The sequence below is a fragment of the Columba livia genome, chromosome 22 (assembly GCF_036013475.1).
Source record: "Columba livia isolate bColLiv1 breed racing homer chromosome 22, bColLiv1.pat.W.v2, whole genome shotgun sequence".
NCBI classification, from domain to species: Eukaryota; Metazoa; Chordata; class Aves; order Columbiformes; family Columbidae; genus Columba; species Columba livia.
This window is the reverse complement of record NC_088623.1, coordinates 1,582,205-1,601,536: the sequence shown is the minus strand read 5'-3', so window position 1 is coordinate 1,601,536 and position 19,332 is coordinate 1,582,205. Positions and strand designations below refer to the sequence as shown.

At 50.1% G+C, this 19,332-nt stretch overlaps 1 protein-coding gene across 3 annotated transcripts in view; it reads right to left on the bottom strand.

Annotated features, from left to right (window-relative positions):
* LGR6 (leucine rich repeat containing G protein-coupled receptor 6) overlaps positions 1-19,332 on the bottom strand; it is a 113,322-nt gene that overhangs the window by 49,486 nt on the left and 44,504 nt on the right. For all 3 annotated transcript variants that reach the window (XM_065038248.1, XM_065038247.1, XM_005505349.3), the window contains 2 exons: positions 13,547-13,618; positions 7,672-7,743 (listed from right to left, as the gene is read on the bottom strand). In XM_065038248.1, the coding sequence (XP_064894320.1) occupies positions 7,672-7,743; positions 13,547-13,618 (144 nt within the window). The remainder of the gene's footprint in view (positions 1-7,671; positions 7,744-13,546; positions 13,619-19,332) is intronic.

The following is a 19,332-nucleotide window of genomic DNA, read 5'->3' as shown; positions in this document are numbered from 1 at the left end:
TAAGCAGAAAAGGTTCCAATCTGACCAGTGGAGTTCCTCCCACTGCCAGGAAAAACCCATGTCTGATGTACCCAATACCCATGCCAGGAGTCTTTCTCATTTCTGATTTGCCTCCAGAGCAATGGTTACAAATTCAAATCCCTCCAACTCTGTAGTGCAGAGGAGTTCCTCTCTGGTTAATGGGTAAGCTGCTCCTTGCACTTGCATTTTTCGGCAAGATGATCTCCTCTGATAGCTTTCTCTGGGGGTTCCACAAATGTGTGCTGGGTCTGGTGCATGGGGCCATGGGGGAGGAGAGATGCTCAGCTCTGCTTTGGTACCCATGCTCTGACGATGTGTCTTAGCTTAGTGATCTGTTTTTGCCAGATAAAAGTGTGGGGTGGGGAGAGGGGAATGAAAATCCAAATCCTCCAGAGGGTGATTCATCCCCCCAGACAGGGCTCTGAGATAACAGGGATTATTCACCCTCTGGAGATGCTGATCATTTTCCACTGATGTTGAGCTTAGATGAGTAATATCTAGACAGCTACGGTCAGAGGAGACAAATCCACCTGGTCTGCCCGAGGGAGACGTGGGCACAGCAGTTTACCTGAAGGGAAGGAAGGTTGTGTAGCGAGGCTGTGGAGGATGACTCAGAAGGATTTTATTTCCTTCGTAGTGGTATCTTAGGATCTCCCACCACCAGGGAAGGATCCAGCACTCCAGCCATAGCAGAAGCACGAAGACACCAGCCTCCTGGTCCCAGACGCTCGACTTCCCAACTACAAACCTGGCCCAGGCTGCTCTGTTGTGATTCCAGATGCCAGCGTGGCTGATCCTGCTGCTGTTCTTTGAGGGCTACAAATGAGAGGCAGTGAATCTGCTCATTGGGTCCTACTGAGAACACGATGACGAAGCCACAGATTTTGCATCGCGTTTTGTGATGCACTTTGTGCCAAGTAGATTTGCCAATGGCCTTTGAAAATGTCTTATAATTGCAGTAAAAATGCAAGTGCTCTGGAAAGGTGCTGTGGGACACTCCATAAACAAGATGGGGAGACAAGCCAAGTGGCAGAGACAGCTGATAGAGTAAGAAATAAGGTCCAGCTATGCATTTTGTTTCTGAGTCTGGGATATGCTTAAACCCAGATCAAGGATTTGGATCAGGTCAGTGTAAGCAGGGGAGAAACTCCAAAATCTGAGTCTTGAACTGGATTTGTATTTTAATTCAGCTTTTTCTTCTCAAACCTGGTCTGATATTGCCAAGCCGTTGCTGCCAGTCCTGGTGACAAGCACAGTGTGCAGAGACAGCTCAGGCTGGTCACGCACTGGGTGAAGTGGAGAAAAGAGCTGGCAAGCAGCAGGTGGGATGACAGACTGTGGTACACGGAACCAGAAGAACCTTGTCTGCTCAAAGTCTATGCCAAAAAGTAGTAACTCCTCTGAATTTGGCTTATCATTCCTGAACTAGATGAGATGTTCCCACAGAGGTGGTTGGTCCAGTCCCTTCCTGGGACATCAGCCCACCTGAAGCCAACGAAAGAAACTACAACATTTCCTCACTATCTGTGCACTGAAGCAACAAGGGCCACCATGCCATTTTCAGGTGAAGCTCAGACTGGGCACACTACTCCTGGGAGGAAGGACCACAGCACGTGGAGCCAGAGAGGAATACTAACAGCAGCCAAACTTGAGCAAGGACCCCCCACATCATGGCTGAATCACTGCATGAAAGTTACCTGCAGGACCCCCAGATGGGTGACATGCCTGTCCGTAGTGTTCACTTGGATGTGGTAGACCTCTGCTCTTGACCCTTCCTAGACCTTCCTCTTTGTAGAAATACCATTAAGCACTTAAAACTGCCAAAATGGAGACCAGATGGGGATAAAACTCTGCTGACTTAGCTGTGCCCATCTCCAGAGCTGGATGATGAGAAGAGGTACTCAGGAGAAAGAGGGGATTTCAGAGATGGGGCGGGAAAATATTGAGCAGCAAGTGTCCTCTAGGGTGGACGGAACATCTTTAGCACACTGTGCTGTGGTCAATGACAGGTGAAATTCAAGGTCCTGTGCTCTCAGCAGCAGCAATCACCAAGAAAGTGCTCGTGGGTGCTTTGTTTCAGTCTGTCTTCAGGTTTGATGTTAAGAAGTACCCCACCGCTCTTCTCTGACCTCTTTTTCACTGGGCGCCAGAAAGACTCTGCAGCCTATAAATCACGTTACAGGACTGAGGTGGTCTGGCCACAAGACAGCTCCTATGCCAACAGATCGTAAGTCACTGATATGTGATGCTGGCTCTATAGATTTCTGGTTTTGCTGTAGCTTTTATCCTCTAAGCACCCAATGGGAACAACACCTTTCTTAAACCTTACCGCATCACATGTGATTTATAGAGAAGAATATTGCTGTTAACAGCACACTGTCAAATCTCAAATAGATCAAAGAAGTGAAGTGAGGAATGAATTGACTGAGTTCTTCAGGCCCTTCTGATTCCGAAGTATTTTTTTACTTCCTTCTGTCATAAGAATTTATATGCTTGTGAGAATCTGATCAGGTGGGAAGAGCTTTCCTGCTTTGTCTACATCAAAGTCCACATGTTCTCAAATTGCTATAAGTCATTCTTTGCATTTTAATCTCCGGCCATATGTATAAAAATAATTACTTGCCTTGAGGGACAGGGAAAGAAGTAGTCTTTATTGCATTTCCATAAGACTCCAAAAGGTTCCTGCTAAAGATACCAGAGAACTGGCAAACCAGTGGGTTGGAGGAACTGGTTTATTTTAGTTAGAAGTAAAATTAACCTGTATTCAGGCAGTGTACATGTCAGGCTGATTTAGCACTAAGAGGTTATGAGTCAAGTAAAGATGGAGTGAAATCAGAATACAATGGGAAATGATATTTGTAGAAAACATGAAAATGCTTGCAGTGTATTTAAGAACAATGTTTATGACAGTTTGTCCTCCAGGTTGCATCCCATCAGCTTATGAAGGCATCAAATCCTTCTGCAGGACAGGTGTGAAGAGGACAGACATGGCTGTCGTATGAGCATCTGAAATGGGATGGTGATGGACCAGGACCAGTGCTGATGAGGAAAGGCTGAGGGAGCTGGGTCTCTTTAGCTTGGAGAAGAGGAGACTGAGGGGTGACCTCATTAGTGTTTACAGATATATAAAGGGTGAGTGTCAGGAGGATGGAGCCAGGCTCTTCTCGGTGACAACCAGTGATAGGACAAGGGGCAATGGGTTCAAACTGGAACACAAGAGGTTCCACTTAAGTCAGAGAAGAAACTTCTTCCCGGTGAGGGTGGCAGAGCCTGGCCCAGGCTGCCCAGGGGGTTGTGGAGTCTCCTCCTGTGCAGACATTCCAACCCGCCTGGACACCTTCCTGTGTAACCTCATCTGGGTGTTCCTGCTCCATGGGGGGATTGCACTGGATGAGCTTTCCAGGGCCCTTCCGACCCCTGGCACTCTGGGATTCTGTGATTCTGTGAATGGGACCTATTGAGCTGTTGTCCACCACCTGCATGTGGTTGCAGCGGAGATGGCTAACTGTGTGCACGGTCTATTAGCCACCAGGCAAATGGTTTGCTTGGGGTGTCTGACAGATGCTGACATGAAGGGAAGGTCTCTTGCTTATCTGCCGTTGCTTCCCTGACACGCTGCACACAGGAGGAGTCACCAAGAGACAAAACCAGATGGAGACACAGACACGTTTTTTTTTTTCTGGGCCCCTTTGCTTCAGCAAAAATGCTATCAAGCTGTGACACTCTTCTTCTTGCAATAATTCCACCTTCCCCCTCCAAATTACTATGAGCAACACCCACCCAGACGAGCCAGACACACACTAAGCACCTTCCCAAAGTGCTGATCTGCGAGAAAATCCAAAAAGAGCGAGCCATTCTCATCACTTTCCATAAGTATTTGAAAAAGAAAAACCAAGAGTTTATCTTGATCTCTTAATCCATCAGGTTTCTTTTCTCTTTGCTTTCTCTACCCCTGCAAGCCTGGTAATTATAATTTATAGCACCTGCTCACTTTGAAATGCCTTGGACTCCTTCTGCCTGGCAGAGGAACAGACACAGTGCCCATCTGCTTTAGGTAAGTGCTCACAAACCACAAAGTCGTTAATTAGACTGACACACGACTCTTCCAGAATACACATGGTATGTTGTTACTGCACCTACAAACCACCGGTAACCAGATACTCTGCCAGGGGATCACAACTGGATCAGAGCATTACGTAAAGCCTTGGCACCTCTTGCAGGGCTCAGAGCGTTGCCATCAGGTGTGCGTGTTCTCTCTAATCCTCCCCACTGGGCTTCCCAACATGCTTCCCAGATTAAGCAAGCCTGCTGGGAAACAGCTCCCTCACACTTGGTAGGAGGTTCCATCTCCAGAGTTTTGTACTCTCTTATTTTGAAATCCAAACTTCTCTTTGTATTCACCTAGCGATCCCCACCAAGCTCTCCTTCCTGACAGCCTGGGCTGCACAGTGGTGCCTCCACATCCCGTAGCTGACAGGGAGCAGGGCAGGTCTGATTCTGGCCCCACGGGCATGGCTGCAGCTTCAGAGGACCTGTGATGAGGGGTGTTTGTAAGGACAGGTGCGTCTGATGTGGATGGGGTATTTGAGTGGGTTTGACACTTGCCTCCTCAGGCTGGCTGGAATCCGTGGGGCAGAGTGAATCATGAACACCTCTGGCTGGGAACGTTGAGCCCCCGTAGTGGATGCCACTCTCTGGAGGAGGAGTTGCTCAAACCACGTGAAGTCCTTGGTGAGTGATACTTGGTGATATGCAGTAATCCAGCCTGGGGCGGCCAAGCACATGATGGGATGGGGAGTGAATGTCCTAGATCTACCTATGCCCTTGGCACCAAGTTATGTTGAATGACTGGTAACCTCCACCTGGTTTGCCGGTCTTCCCAGCCTCTGTGTTAGAGTTTTCAGGAGGAAGCCCTCTTAACATGTTTGAAATATTATTGCCAAAACTCAGGACTGCATCTTCCTTGGTCAGAAAAGGTATGGGGGGATCACACAGGGCAATGGCAACATCCTCTTGGAGATCATCCACAGGGGAATGTCCTGACCCTCTCATCTCACCTAAACTTACCTCAATCTAAAGTGATTTTTTTGGCATGCTGTGTGTCCTGTGAAGGACTGGAACTTCAGTAACTTAAGTTTTCTGAGAGCCAGTATGCATCGTCTAGGTTAGATAAATGTCCTGTTGCTGGCTCCTGCACCATAATGTGTCCTTTGCGGATGACACCACACCTGCCATGGAAAATCCTGCACACCTGGCAGCTTTGAGAAAGGGTCCTTCCATGAAGACAGATCCTTATCTTAGCCAGATCAGAAGGGATGAGCAGGGGGAGGCCCACACAGGGGGAACAGTGTGAGCATGGTCTTTGTGACACCTGGCCAGGGTTTTTCCTTCCTTGGTCCTGGTCTTCCAGTCCTTTGTTCACAAAAAAAGCTGTGTGGGAGGGCATGCAGGGTGCATGTGCCGTACAACAGGGCTCCAATGTGGAACAAGCTTTCCCGGGGGCACTGTACCCTGGAGAGTTGGGTTTGTGCCCCCTCTGTGCCACAGAGAGACTTCTACTTCTCTGTGCACCATCCCCCAAGAAGAAAGAGTTTCTTTCTGCCTGGACTTTCCTTGAGCATGGGACTATGAGTTGATCTGCTGTTCAACTCCCTAACTTGCTGCAAACTTCCCAAACTTTCCTATTTCAGAGTATCCACTGACACATTATTTTTTTCAGCATTTCAGCTCTAACCTGGTGCTGTGCAGGCAGTAAATACCAAACATTCTCTGTTCCACAGTGGCTAGAAGCATCCCCTTCTGTCCCATTTGTCTGGGCACCTCATCCCTTGAATTGCCTGGTAAGACATACTGGTAGAGCTATGCTCAAAACAATTGTTCTCAGCTTCCACTTAGTTTGGCTGCTTCTGTTGTAAACCTGAGAAAAGTCTTGCGTATCCAGAAATCTCTCTGTTTTTCCTCTCTTATGTTAGCTTGTTCGTTAGAGATACATACTTTCCCTTCAAATCATGCATGAATCCCAGAATGACGAATGTGGACATCAAATGCAAATATCCAAAAGAGCAAGAAAATAACCAGCACACAGTCCCTTCCTGTCTAGTACAGCTGTGTGTTCCACCCCACTCCTGCTGGCTCACATTTTCCCCCTGCTTTTCAGTTGTCCTGCCTGCTTAGCATGTGTTTCCAACTTGCAAAGCAGATAGTTAATATTCCACAAGGGTTCCGTGCAAGTCTGGTAACTCATGGACTGTCATGATGTGCCATAAAGCCACTTTCCTTTCTGAATGGAAAACAAAACAGTCTCTGGGAAACACAAGTAAAGTGGGTCTCAGGTAGCCTGACCAGTAATGCTCGGAAACCGTGCTGTGGGTGACCTATGGCTGTTCCAGGTTGGCTAATTTTTTGGCAAGGAGCACACGAGAGTCTCAAAAGCTTTTGGAAAATTACTTGGATATTTGAAAAAGAAGAAACAATATCTCCCTAATGTAGTGCTATACTGGAGGCTCTTGTTCTGAGTTTAATAACGACATTTGGAGAAGCCACAGCAGCACCAGTCAAAACCAAGCGGAATGTATTTTCTGCATGTACCCTCCACACTCTCAAGTGCCTAAGCTATCAGCACAGGCAGCGCTTGGTGCAGAGCTGGCTTGTGTCTGTCCTCTCAGAAAGTCACTATCTGTAGATAATAACTATATTGGAGATAGGCAGAGAATAACTACTTTGGAGAATAACTACCTCTTGTACTCTCCATACCAAGGGCAGATTTTACTGCAGCCTGTTGGTGGTCTGTGATTGGGGTCTTTCTGAGGGGAACCTTCTGCCCATCCTTTAACCAGGTAGCTTAGACAGGGGAGAGTTGTCCATCGTGTGTGACACTTCTGAGACTTTTGCTTCCAGAGACTGCTCCCCTTGCTCTGAGGACCTGGACACAGCCTTGAGGTAGCAGCATGGAAAGGTGACTGTAGGGAACCTGACTGGTCTCTTATGGCTTTACCCTGAATTATTGTAAATATAGAAAGATCAAGGTGGGTGAGGTGGATTCACCCACAGAAGATGCTACTGTTTTGCTGCTTGCTTTTTGTTACAGAAACCTCCCTGCTGGAGCTTTTCATTTTTCACACAGTCTATCCCAAATGCTTCGACTGGTGGCACATACTGATAGCGCCATTGCAGAGTCTTGAACGAGACGTGGAAACAACTTAATGTGGCAAATGGAGCCAGGACACCTCGGTCCTGCTCCTGACTTTGCTGTTGCCCTAGGGAGGATCACTTGAGGATCTCCAGAGTGACCTCTGTGCCCCCTTGATTGTCCCTACCCTCCTGTGGTTCACAGTGGGGAGGACAGAGCCTCTCCCGGGTGGATATTTTTCAGCATTCCTTGAAACACCCATTGGCACTGGTGGTCTTTTCATCACGACGCACACATGGGGAGCTGTAATTTCAACATCCTTCACCAAGACAGTGTTCCTTCCATGAAAACTGCCCTCCACTCCCTTCCATGCTAAGTGACAGTAATCTTTGCTTTAATTGGAAAAGAAAAGGAAGAAGGGACAGAACACCCCTCACAAAAGAACTAATGACTCAAGTGCTGCAAAGCCCAGGGCCCCCAAGGGGCTGTGCAGCTTGCAGCATTGATTTTTAATGACTTACAGAGATTGGAGGTTTGGAAGATCTCTCAGTGCCTCTGCAGGGATGCGACTCAGCTGATTGTTCTGCAACATCCTACAATTAGAAAAAAGAAAACTTCATTAAAAAAAAACAACCCTGGCAACACAAAATGGAGGACACTGCTGCTCACTTCTGATGCTGTCCTGGACTGTTTTGGAAAGCCGGGGGGGCTGGAAAGCAGCACGTTGGTCACCCAGGGCTCTTGAGCAAGCTTGCAGGCTGCAGGAGGGTGAGCTGCAGTCCAGGCTGGCCCAGGACCCTGGAGCAGAGGGTGACAGGGGTGAGTTTGGTGCTGCGATGGGGGATCCACGGGAGGATGTGGCCCTTAAGGGGCCTCTCCATTGCACACCTGTGTCTTAGTCCAGAGAAATACCAGTGTTCCCAGCAGAGTTGCCCCACTTTTATGCTTGTGTAAGACATCCTTCTCCCAGTGTGTGTCAGTGGTGGTTACCTCTGCAGGGTCTATGGAAACTGAACTGTGGGCAGGTTTTTTATTTGTCTTGTGATACAGCTGCAAACACAACGGATGAGGAGCCTCTCCACAGCTGCTTGCTAAGGGGCTTTGCAGTGTTGGCACAACCTGCAGAAGGAACTGGAGCTGCTGTGGAATGACCAGAAAAATGCTGGCACCAGGTCCCATCACACCAGGATCCTTGCACAAGATAGTCTCAGCAGACTTACAGCCCTCAGAGGTACAGGCCTATGCATGATAAAATGTCCCCATCTTGGGAGGCTGAAGTGACTCAGTCAGCACAGTTGAAGGGCTGTTATTGCTTGAGGCAACTGTGCCTGGAGCCCATGCATGGGGATTAAAGACATTCCAACCTCTGCACGTTCCTCTTCCCTCCCCATGGGAGCGTCTCTTGGATGTGCCACACCATTTCCTTTGTCTCAAAGCCATTTCTGTTCTGCACAGGCTTGGGGCTGTCGAAGAGGTAGGGTCTGTCTGTGGATTCCTGAAGTGTCCCAAGCCACCTGCAAACCTGCCACCCTGGGGCAACATAGTTTTTTAGCAATGTTTTTTGATGTGTGTTCACGAGTGAGGCTAGTCAACACCTGTCCTGGACCACAGGAGATGCTGCTATTGCAGTTTAGGGCAGGAAGAGAAGGAGGGACCAACGGGGGTGGCCATTGTGGAGGGTCCGTCTGGGCAGGAGATGTGGCATGTGCAGAGCAAAGCCATTCTTGTCAGGCTCACCCCAGCCTACCTGTTGATCGAGAGCAGCCGTGGACAGTGTGTGGGTGGCGGCGCTGGGTCAACAGGCCTGTGCAGGCAGGTGCTGGGCAGCCAGAACTCAGGCCACGGTCTGTGCGGGCTGTGGGCAGCGTTGGGTCTGCAGGCTGGTTGAGGCTTGTTGAGGAGCAGAGCAGCGGGTGGGTCAGCCCAGCTGGCTGCTGCGGGCACAGGGTCTGCAGCCAAGAGGATGCACCCAGTCATTTTGCCCTCCACATTTTGGGGTGAGGCAGGCTCAGGCTGTGGTTGGACTTGGAGTCTTTCCCTGTGGTGTTTGGTGTGGGATTCCTTCTTGGCCAGTAAGTGCTGCTGCAGCATGTTCAGCCAGGAAAGCAAGGGGCCTGGCAACCTTGCTCGTGTGGCAGAGCATTTAATGAGGGATACCTGTGCGAGGGTGGGATGTGGTGTAAAGCCATGGCAGCAGAAGCTCAGCCACATGGCCAGCTGGGATGGATGCTTCCTGCTGATGGAGCTCCAACCAGGGCACTCAGAGGTGAGAGGCATCCAGCTCATGAGGAGGTCTGGAAGGATGGGGAGGTTTCCAGTTTTCCAGATATTCTGATTAAGCAGGGTATTCTGCCACCCTGGAAAGCACCAAGGCTGGGACAGCATGGACTAAGAAGTTAATTTTGCAAGGGAAGTACCCCTGCAGAGGAGACAAATCAGCCTACGGAGCTTATTTCTAACAATCCTGGCAATGAAACAGACCCAGGAGCATCATCCTCCATGGGGAGGGTGCGGATCGACCATGCTGCAGAACAGAGCCCTTGGGAGAGGTGTGCTTGCAAAGTCCCTTTGCAAAAAGATGTACCCATCAGTTGAGAAGACCTCAGAGCACCAGCTACCACCGCTGAGCATCTGTGGCTGTCAGTCTGCACTCATCTGAGGGGAACCAAGCAGGCTACACTTGGCCTTGCATTTGGGGGCTGGCTCAGGGCTTGGTGCATGACAATCTCAGCATATTCCCCTGTGTCACGATGTTTTGCTGGGCAGCCTGGCTCTTTCCTTGCTCTCTTCCAGGTCTCCACACACCTGCTTCCCCGGGTGTACCCCTGCATGGTTTCTGCACAGGCCTATCTTCATGGCCACTTTCCAGGTGGTTTTTGTGCAGTGAAGCAGCCAGAGGAGGCAGAGCCAAGAATTTGGTCCTGCTTCCAGTAGCTCTGGGATTGACTCTGAGGGCAGGGAGAGGACCATCTGCACAGGCAGGTTTGTGGAGGAATTCCCAGGGTGTTTCCCATCCTTTTTTAAACATAAACTAATTCTCTGGAAAGACTGGGAAAGCACCAAGCCCCTTGACAGCCCAAGATGCATGCAAGAGTTTACTTGTGAACGTGCACATGACCACAATTAGCTCTAAGGCTCTAGCACATTAAAATTAAATTATGAAAATGGTTCCCATCCCCAGCTACCAGCCTGTCTCCTTGGGGACACCCCTGTCACTGAGGTAAGGTCTCTGATCCTGCTGTGAATCAGCTCCTGAATACCTACAGGCTTCAGCTGGTCATCTTTGGGGCAACCATTCCCAACCCCAGCCATGCCTGTCACCCGTCAAACCTCAGTCGACCTGTGACAGTGCATCCATGTCTGTGGACGTCACCTGTCCTGAATATCCCTGGTGCTATCTGCTCCAAATCCTGCTAATCCTCTCTTCAGATATGGAGAACATGAGTTTTCTTCCTTATTGCAGCAGCTGCTTGTCCTAAAAGGTTTATGTCCATCTTTATTCACCTCTTCTTCAGCTTAAGTAATCTCAGTTGACTCATTGTTCCTTTAATTCACCACCAGACACCTGATCCTTCTCATTGTTTTTAAATATAGCACTTTGGTTTTCTACTTCATGGGACTGCAGGACCCTGTGTTTTATCCTTCCAGCACACCTTTGCTGCAGATACAAGCCTGCATGTAGGACAAGAAGCCCCAGAAGTTGTGTTGGTCCTTGCATCACAGCTGTACAATTGTCCAACTGTCCAAGCTTTCCTATCCCAGCAGACTGCAGAGAGCACCCATGGGACTGATCACTGGGCTTGCACTCCCCTTTCACAAGCACAGAAAGAGAACCAGGGCTGATGCTTATGGACTTGCCAGGGCACAGTTCACATCTCTCCCAGCAGCCACCATCCCTATGTCCTGCATGGGTGACACTGATCTCAGAGGGCTCCCACCAGCCTTGCAGCATGCACCCTGCAGGAACAGGCTCTGGCTGCATCAGTGAGGAAGGCTGCGGTGCTCTGTGGTCCCTGCACTTGGCCCGTGTCCACGCTGAGCAAGCGGTGAGAAGATCACCCGCAAAAGGGAAAAGGAGAAGCATTTTGAGAAAGGACAGATGGCGGAGGACGTCGTTTCAAAAGAGTGCTCTGCAATGGCTAACCTGCTTTGAAGTCCAGTTCCTGCCTTGGTTTTTCCAGCCAGTAAAATGGCAATAATATCACCTTTCCCCACAGGAGGTTTTGGAATTGTGTTGTGCTGCCAATAAGGTTGTGTTGTTGCTGTGGAAGGCACCCTGCACTCACAGGAGGACATAGGGTAGGTGGGATGGCCCCTGACTCTTCAGCAAGCCAGTGCCAGGAGGTGGAGCGGATCCTACTGAGGTGCTGCAGAGTCGCCAGCCCCAGCGAGGTCACTGTGGCAGTGACCTGAGGGACCTGAGTCACAAGCTGAAGGAAACACAGGGTGGCCTTCACCTGCCTTCTTCAGCACCTCGTGCTTTTCCTCAGTCTTATGTCAGTAGAGGAAATTGGTGAGGGTCCTCATCCTTGCCAAGAGCCCTTCCGCTCTAATTGAATAGTCTGTCCTGGCAAAATTTCTAGCCCTGTTCCAGCAAATTCCCAAGGACTAGCCTATCTTTTCCACATTGCTCACTGCTGGCCTCACTCTCCCAGTGACAAAGAAATAGATGAGGGTGAATGATTGCTGCTCCTGGAGTGTGCAGAGACCCACATCTGCATCTGCCAGTGACCTCACTCCCCTGGAGCCCACAGCATCCTTACAGAAAGCAATCAGAGCACCTCCTATAGCAAGAGCACATTACAGCCCAACATACCCCTGCAGACAAGCCAGGAAAGCATCGGAGTCTTTGGAAAGTGAAATGCTCCCTGTGAAATGAGGACTGGCAGTGTCCGTGCTTTTAGGAAGCAGGAACTTCCTTAAATAAGAGTCCCATGGCAGGGCCTGGATGGGCCAGTCGCTGTGAGCATCAACCCTTCGTTCCAGGGGTCCGTGAGCCCTTCTGCTCCCTCCCCTGCTTGCTGCAGCCCACGGGGGCCGTGCTGGCTCCGGCATGAGGCATCGCTCTGGTGCTCTGCATTGGTACTTATCTGGGCCTGACACAAATAGCAATTGATCAAAAGCGGCTTTAAAAGCTCCCGCGTTCGTGGAGTAGAAAGTTCCTCTTGTTGAAATTGGGTGGGAGAGCTGCGGTTTTTCCTCAGTTCCTTTGATTTGTTGCCTAATGCAGGGGATGGATAAATCTCTAAGCCCTGAGATTTAGGGCAGGATTCATACTTTACATCTTCAGAAGACGTAGTAAACAGCCCTATACTCTCTAATCCCGGGAGCAGGTTTGTACCTGTTCGCTCTGTATGAACTGGACCGGCTACAACAACTTTATATTGCAGCTGAGTTCAAAACATCCCCTTTGGGATGAAATGTTTATTGCAAGAGTTTTTTAAAATGGTTCCTGAAAGGGAGAAAGAGGGACTCCTACCTCAACACCCCGCACAGAGCCCACCAGACTGTTACACGGATGCAGAAATTCATCTGACTCCACGAGCAGTGAGACATCCTGGCCCTCAGGAAAGTGCCCTGGGGAGGAATTCGGTGGTAACCTTTGTCACATAGATCTTCCCGCAGGGGTGGGTAGTCCCAGTCCTTTCTCCACGGGACAGGCAGATGTGGGTGGCCTGTCCACAAGGATGAGGAGACCTTCATTTAGAGGGGCTGGCAGTTCCCAGGCACAGCCCAATATCTGCAGTGCTTCTGGACCCAGCTGCACGTCTCCATCACCCTGTGACTGGGCTGGGCTTAGGCTAAAGTGAGGCTGTGCAAGGATCCCATCCTTCCCAGGGGCACATCACTTCAGAGCCTTGCAGAAGCCTCCTTGGCCATGCAGAAGTTTGCAGCTAGGACAGGCTGGTGGCAAAGATGCAGCTGAGCTGGGCAGAGCACAGGAGCTTTCTCTGGTGCCTGCCAGAGTACAGATATCTGGACCTTTGGGTTGCTCCAGCCTGGCCCCAAGAGTCTGCAGCGGAGCAAATGGGGACCAGTTTGGGGTCTGGACACCACACCTGGGTGGCACCACATTAGGGCATTTGGTGAGTTTTATGCAAATTGTGAACCTCTGCAGATTCTCAGGCAGCGTGAAGGGCTGTGCCCTGCTCATGGCTTGCTGTAGCAGAAGCGAAGAAGCAGTGTTGGAGGGTGGGTGGTCCTTGGAGTGGGACACAGCTTCCCACTCACTAGGGGGCATGTCAGCCAGAATGGGTTCAACAACTGACACCACACCGCCTTGTAACTCTGCACCCCGCTCTGGATGGCTGCAAGTCCCCGTGTATGGTCAGTGCCTGGCATGAGGGGCTGGTGTACGTGGGGGTGGCTCTGCAGAGGTGGTTCTGAGTTACTTACAGAATCTTCAGGCTGTAGAGACCAGAGAAAGCTTCCCCTGGGATCCTGGAGATCTGGTTTCCAGAGAGGCGCCTGCAGTGAAAAGAAGAGCCAGTGATGTGTCAACATCCTTGTAATGACAGTCCCTTGTCTGCAGAGGCTTAGCAATTAATGCATAATGCCACAGTCCCCCTGGGGAGGAGGCTGCAACACCTACAAGCTGAGCCGTGGTCATGTGCTTGGGCAACGTTTGAATATCATCCCCTCTTACAACTTGGGGAACAGGCAAAGAAAATAATAATTATTAATCCTGCCAGACCTGAATCCAGTATTTTCAGCATCTAGTGACAGCTCGCATCTCAAGACATTCCCTGGATACCTTCAGAGGACTCTGCTGCACAGAAATTACAGCACAGGCTGCCTGCTTGAGACACCTCTGCCCAAGGACACTGACCAACCTGCAGACCCTGCTCTATGCCAGCCAGCTTGGCAGTGACGATGGAGCAGGAGGATAGCTACTTTCTGCTCATGCATGGTCCTGTGGGGACTGTCCCTAAATCATGGACTCTTATCTATCGCTTTTGTCTGCATCCTGTATGTTCTCCTTCATCCTATCCACCAAAGCTCTATGGCACCTGTTTTTCTTCCACTCCCTCACTCCCAGCCCTGCTTTGACCTGTGTGTTCACAGCTAAGGTCCAGATCCTTTCAACACATGAACCTTTGGTACCACCACTGAGAAGGGAGATGAGGGAAGGAGCTGGAGATAGGGAGTAACATGTACGTGCCACAGCAGAGCCAGCTCATCTGAATATGGTTTCCAAAATTAAGACAGAAAACTCAGAAGTGTTTCTTGGATGAGTTATTGCTGGAGAAAACCGTAGCAGGGAAGACAAAGGTAGGACAATGCAGCCAGGGAAGAAGATGAACATGGAGGGGTGGGAGAGGAAGACAAAAGTGAAGAGTAGCATCATAAAGGAGAGAGTGGCTGTTTGGGACACAGCATGAAGACCAGGGGACAACATTCAGAACTGGCTGAAAGGCTTTATCCAAGGAAACCCACAGCATTCACCAGCATCATCTGATCAGAGTGGTCAAATCTTAGCAAGGCCCACAGCAGCCTGGGACATTAGCAGGTATTTGGATTTTTCACTGACCTTGGAAACTACATTATTGTTAGCATCACTTTTACTGATGAGGAGAGTGGTCCTGAGAGACCATGGTGGGAGCCTGTGGTGGAGCCAGGAGTAAAGTCCAAGACTCTTGAGTCTAGGCTTGACCTAAGGAGAATCTTCTTCTTCTTCTCCTGTTTGTCCTATGAGGACAAATGTGAACCAAGTACCAGTGCTCACCAGCTGAAATCATGAAGACAGGTTCAACAACCCATTTAAGAACCCAAATTGCTACTGCATTTCTGCTTTACTTTCTGATCCCCAAGTGATCAAACAGAGGTCAAGGATGGACTTCTCCGTAGTCACAGGGTAAGGATTGACTTGGAGTGGAATACTGCATCTCCCAAAGGAGACAGTGAACACCATTTGTGTCCAGGCTCATCTTCACTCTCCCAGAAAGTCCAAACCAGGCATAAGAGGCTTGGCACAGATGCTGGCAAGCTTGAATTCATTTAGCATTGACATCTTTGTAGACATCTTATTGGTGAAGGAGACAGGTGTTGAGCATGAGCAGTGTGGTCTAGGCTGGAAGCAGAGTGCATGGCAGCGAGGACTCTGCAAAGGTCATGGAGGGGATCCGAGCTGCTCTGGGGACCCACACGCACCGATGGCAGAGCAGACATGTGCGGGTGCTCAAGCTCTCTCCCTCCCTGTATCTCCCCTTGGGAATCTGGAGAAAATTGCTCCTGTAATTAGGCCTCCGACAGCATAAACAGCACAGGGTCGTCTCTTTAATGTGTGCGAGCAGGTTGTAACCTGCCCCTCTGCAGCATGCAAGCTGCCTGGCAGGCTGGGCTATTTGTCACTTGGGGGCTGTGATTTGGGGTAATTGCTCCTTTTGATTGCTGATTTCCACATGGGAGGGAGTTGTCCAGGAGACTGGAGTGCTTGCCTGAAGGGGAAGTGTTCCTGCATGGATCCTCACCCTGCTCCCAGCATCTGTCCTTCCACACTGTGCTTGCTCTGCTGGGGGGCTGTTTGTCCTCTGCTGCCTGGAGCTCCTGTCTGTCCCCATGCCTTCATTGGCAGCAGTCTACATGTATTCACAGTTAAATGTGCCTCTTGACTTGTTTCCTGGCAGCTCTGCACCTTTGTGTTCACCTTCCTGGGTGTGTTTGAGTGTTTGCCAGGTCCCTGAATGGATCTGGGACTTCCAGGATTAGCCTGAGAGGAGTGTGGTACTTGGATGAAGCCCAGGCTGAGGCTCCTGGCCTCAGAACAGGGTGGAAGGGAGCCCCATGTGCTGGTGGGACACGTGCTGAGCCAGCTCGTGGCATCTCAGCACTGTGGGCAAAACAGAACATGAGGGGAAATACAACACCATGGGAAATTCCTGGTTTCACTGGGCACCATCCCTGGGTGAATTTAGAGGCACCAAGCATCCCACAGCCCCAGAAGAGGCAGCCACTCGCCCCCGTTGCTGCTGCTTCTGTCCTTGGCCCTGATACACTGAAACCATGCCATGTCCCCCCCTCACCTCTGGCTCTTCTCTCTCTCTCTTTACCTCCTCCCCACTACCAGGACAGCCCAGCTCCTCTCCCAAAGGTGCAGAACTCCATGCTAAGCCAAGGAGCACATACAAAGGGAGGCACCAGCCACAACCACTTCACTCAGTCCACATCCCAGGGACATTGCCAGTGATGTTGGGGTCCAAGAGGGGCTCTGTGTACTTGTATGCTTGAAGAGGCTGGGACATGTCTGTGTTTGTGCACACAGGCTGAGGTTTCACTTCACTAAAGGAGTACATGGCCCAGACGTGCACACAGGGTCCGGAGACATGGGCTTTGGAGGTGTGTTGTATCACCCACGACGGGAGCTGTGTGACAATGCATGTGGTAGCCAGGTGTCCCAGGCAAGGTGACATGGCTGTCCCATCTCTTCAAGAGTAGGTCAGGCACAGGAAGGTCTTTTGGGGTGTCCTGTCCAGCAGGAGTGGCCACTGGGAAGAGACGCTGCTTCCATGTCATTAGGTACTGTGCCAGTTCATGTAAGACACCAGGACACAAAAGACTCACTTTGTGTTGACCCTTCCTCTGTCCATGGTCACTTGGCAATCTCCCTGCTGCATGGTTCCCTCTGTCCCTCTCATTCAAACTCTCCAGAAATCTCCCAACCTGGCAGACAGGCACCCTCTGGCCATGTTTTCAGTAGCCAGATCTCACAGGAAATTCATGGGAATGGTCCTTTTTTTTTGTTTTTATTTAAAAGTGAAGAGTAACATTTGAAGTGATGCTGACAGAGTGACTTCCCCCGAGGCAGCTCCTCATTTGCTCCTTCTGTGGAGAAGATGAAAGCAAAAAACCCCACCAAGAAGGACCCGGAAGTGGCATTCCCTTGTAACCTAAGCACATGGGGGGCTGTCATTGCAGGGGTGAATGTCTGGTCCACAGCACATGAGCTCTACTCCAGGTCTGCTCATGTATCTTTTTAGGATAGGCAGACTTGGTTGAGCTGTATGCCCTGCCACCCTGGAGACACGGTTTGGAGAACGGGAAAGATCTGGATTTAAAGTCACTGACAGAAGAGGGAGAGAAGGGTCAGGTGGAAGGGGAAGGTGGGAGCTGGGGTTGGCTGGCTTGCTTTGGTAAGCTCATGTGTTCAGTGGATTTTATATTCTGCTCCCTCCCCCTTCCCCACTCCTGTGATTTCTGGGAACATTCCTCCAGGCTTTGATCTGCATTCCCAATACACTCCAAGTTGGAACAAATTCATGGTTTACCACCTCATGGTTGCTGCAGTTCAATTACCACAGGCTCCCACCCCCTCCTGTACCCTGGGCTTCTTGGTCATGCTACAACTTTCATGGCACACCCAAAGGCTGTTTGTTGGGCATGATCGCTCATGTAATGTGCTCAGGCAACACGATGGTGCCCTTATCATTCACATTAGGAGGCAGGAACATTGCCCATTGGCAGGACAGGACAAACATGTGTGTCCATATCCCAGTGGAATTTTCCCCTTGCCAGATCTTTATTGAGCATGTCAGCCTCTCTCTTTGATCTCCAGCTCTAGTTTGTTTCTCAAGCACTAACACTGTCAAGGCAGAATCTGTGCCCAGATAAACTCTCAACAGTGTCATCGCACCAAAACTGTGCCATCTCCTGGGCACATGGGGGACCGAGGGCTCCCTGTTCTGCTCAGGTTTGTTCTCATGTTGGCGCAGAACAGGAATGAAGCCAATTAAGTCATGCAAGTGAAAACACGGTACATTTGAGAAAAAAGCCAGGCTTGGACTCTCCCTTCCCCCACAGGAATCTGCAGCTGGTCCTGGTCTGTTATCACCTGGAGGTGTCTCTAACATGGTCTTTATTGCCTTGTTCCATCCCTGAGGAGGAGACGAAGCAGACCTGTTTCTAACTCTGCTCTCCATGCCCCCACCGAATGCCTGTTCCAACTCGATAGATTGATGGCATTCGTTTCTTTTGTTTATGGTCCTCAAGCCAGTTTTCAACCCACACGAATGTTCATATGCAAGCTAGTTTGGTTTCATTTGCCAAGTAAGATTTAATAAGACACAACTCCTTAATGAATAACCCAATACAGGATACTGAATGCCTTCATACCATCTCCTTATGTTACAATCTGTCAAGGTTCTCAGGGGCAATTTGTTCCCTCCAGTCCTTCGGAACAGTTTTGACTGTTGACTCTACTCTGGATGCCCTACTTGGGGTACCCCAGAACAGAGGCAGTTTTCAGGAAAACTGGGACCAGTCATTCCCACTTGCAAGGTTTTCTCAAATGCTGAACACTTTCACCAGCCTATCTGGAGTAGAAAAAGAAACATCTAAATTTTCACAACATTTCACAACACTTTGAATTCGTCAAAGCCAAGTCAGAACTTCTTCAATAACTTGGCTTTGTTTTTCAATGTGCAAGATGGAGAACCTCCTAGAAGCCCTCCTTCCCTGTCCCTGCCTGAAACTTGGCCAACATTTGTCTTGCACCATGCCAGATTGCACCTTTGGAGGGCTCCAGCAGAATTATCCTTTAACCCTCTCTCTGCTGTTGCCCACCCACTGAACTGACATTGAGTGGCAAAGAGCAATGTCAAGCAGCAGGACAGAAAGTCCAAGATGAACTCCCTTGCAGCTGAAAACTTGCAGAAGAGCCACAGCAGCGTGATTCATTGCCACATCCTTGTACCTCCTCAGATACAGGATCTAAGCAGCATCCTGGAGGAACCACAGTGCCCGGGCTTTCAGAAGAGCTGCAGCTCCTCACCTACAGCCATCTGGAAATGGAGAGCTGTGTCAGGCAAGGTGGCTACCAAGGGAGCAGTGGTGCTGCATCCAAGTCTCAACATGGTAAAGCAAGGTCATGGCCCTACAAGGGTTTGTCTCTCGGCCAGAGTTTTCTGGAACCTGCTTTGTCATGGAAACCCACCCAAGCTGCTCGCCTAGGAGCAGCCTACTGCAGACACATTACTGCACTGCTCCAGGAAAGGCTTTTCACCATGGTGCAAGCACACTGATCATTGCCCAGAAATGCCAGCACTGCTTCACACAGCAGAGCTATCGCTCCAGAAAGAGTCATGCCCCAAAGCCAGAATTGCTGCAGTGCTGCCTGTCACGAGAATGAGACTGACTTGGAGTGAGACCCTGTGCTGGACAATACCCCCAAAGACGGACGTCAGATG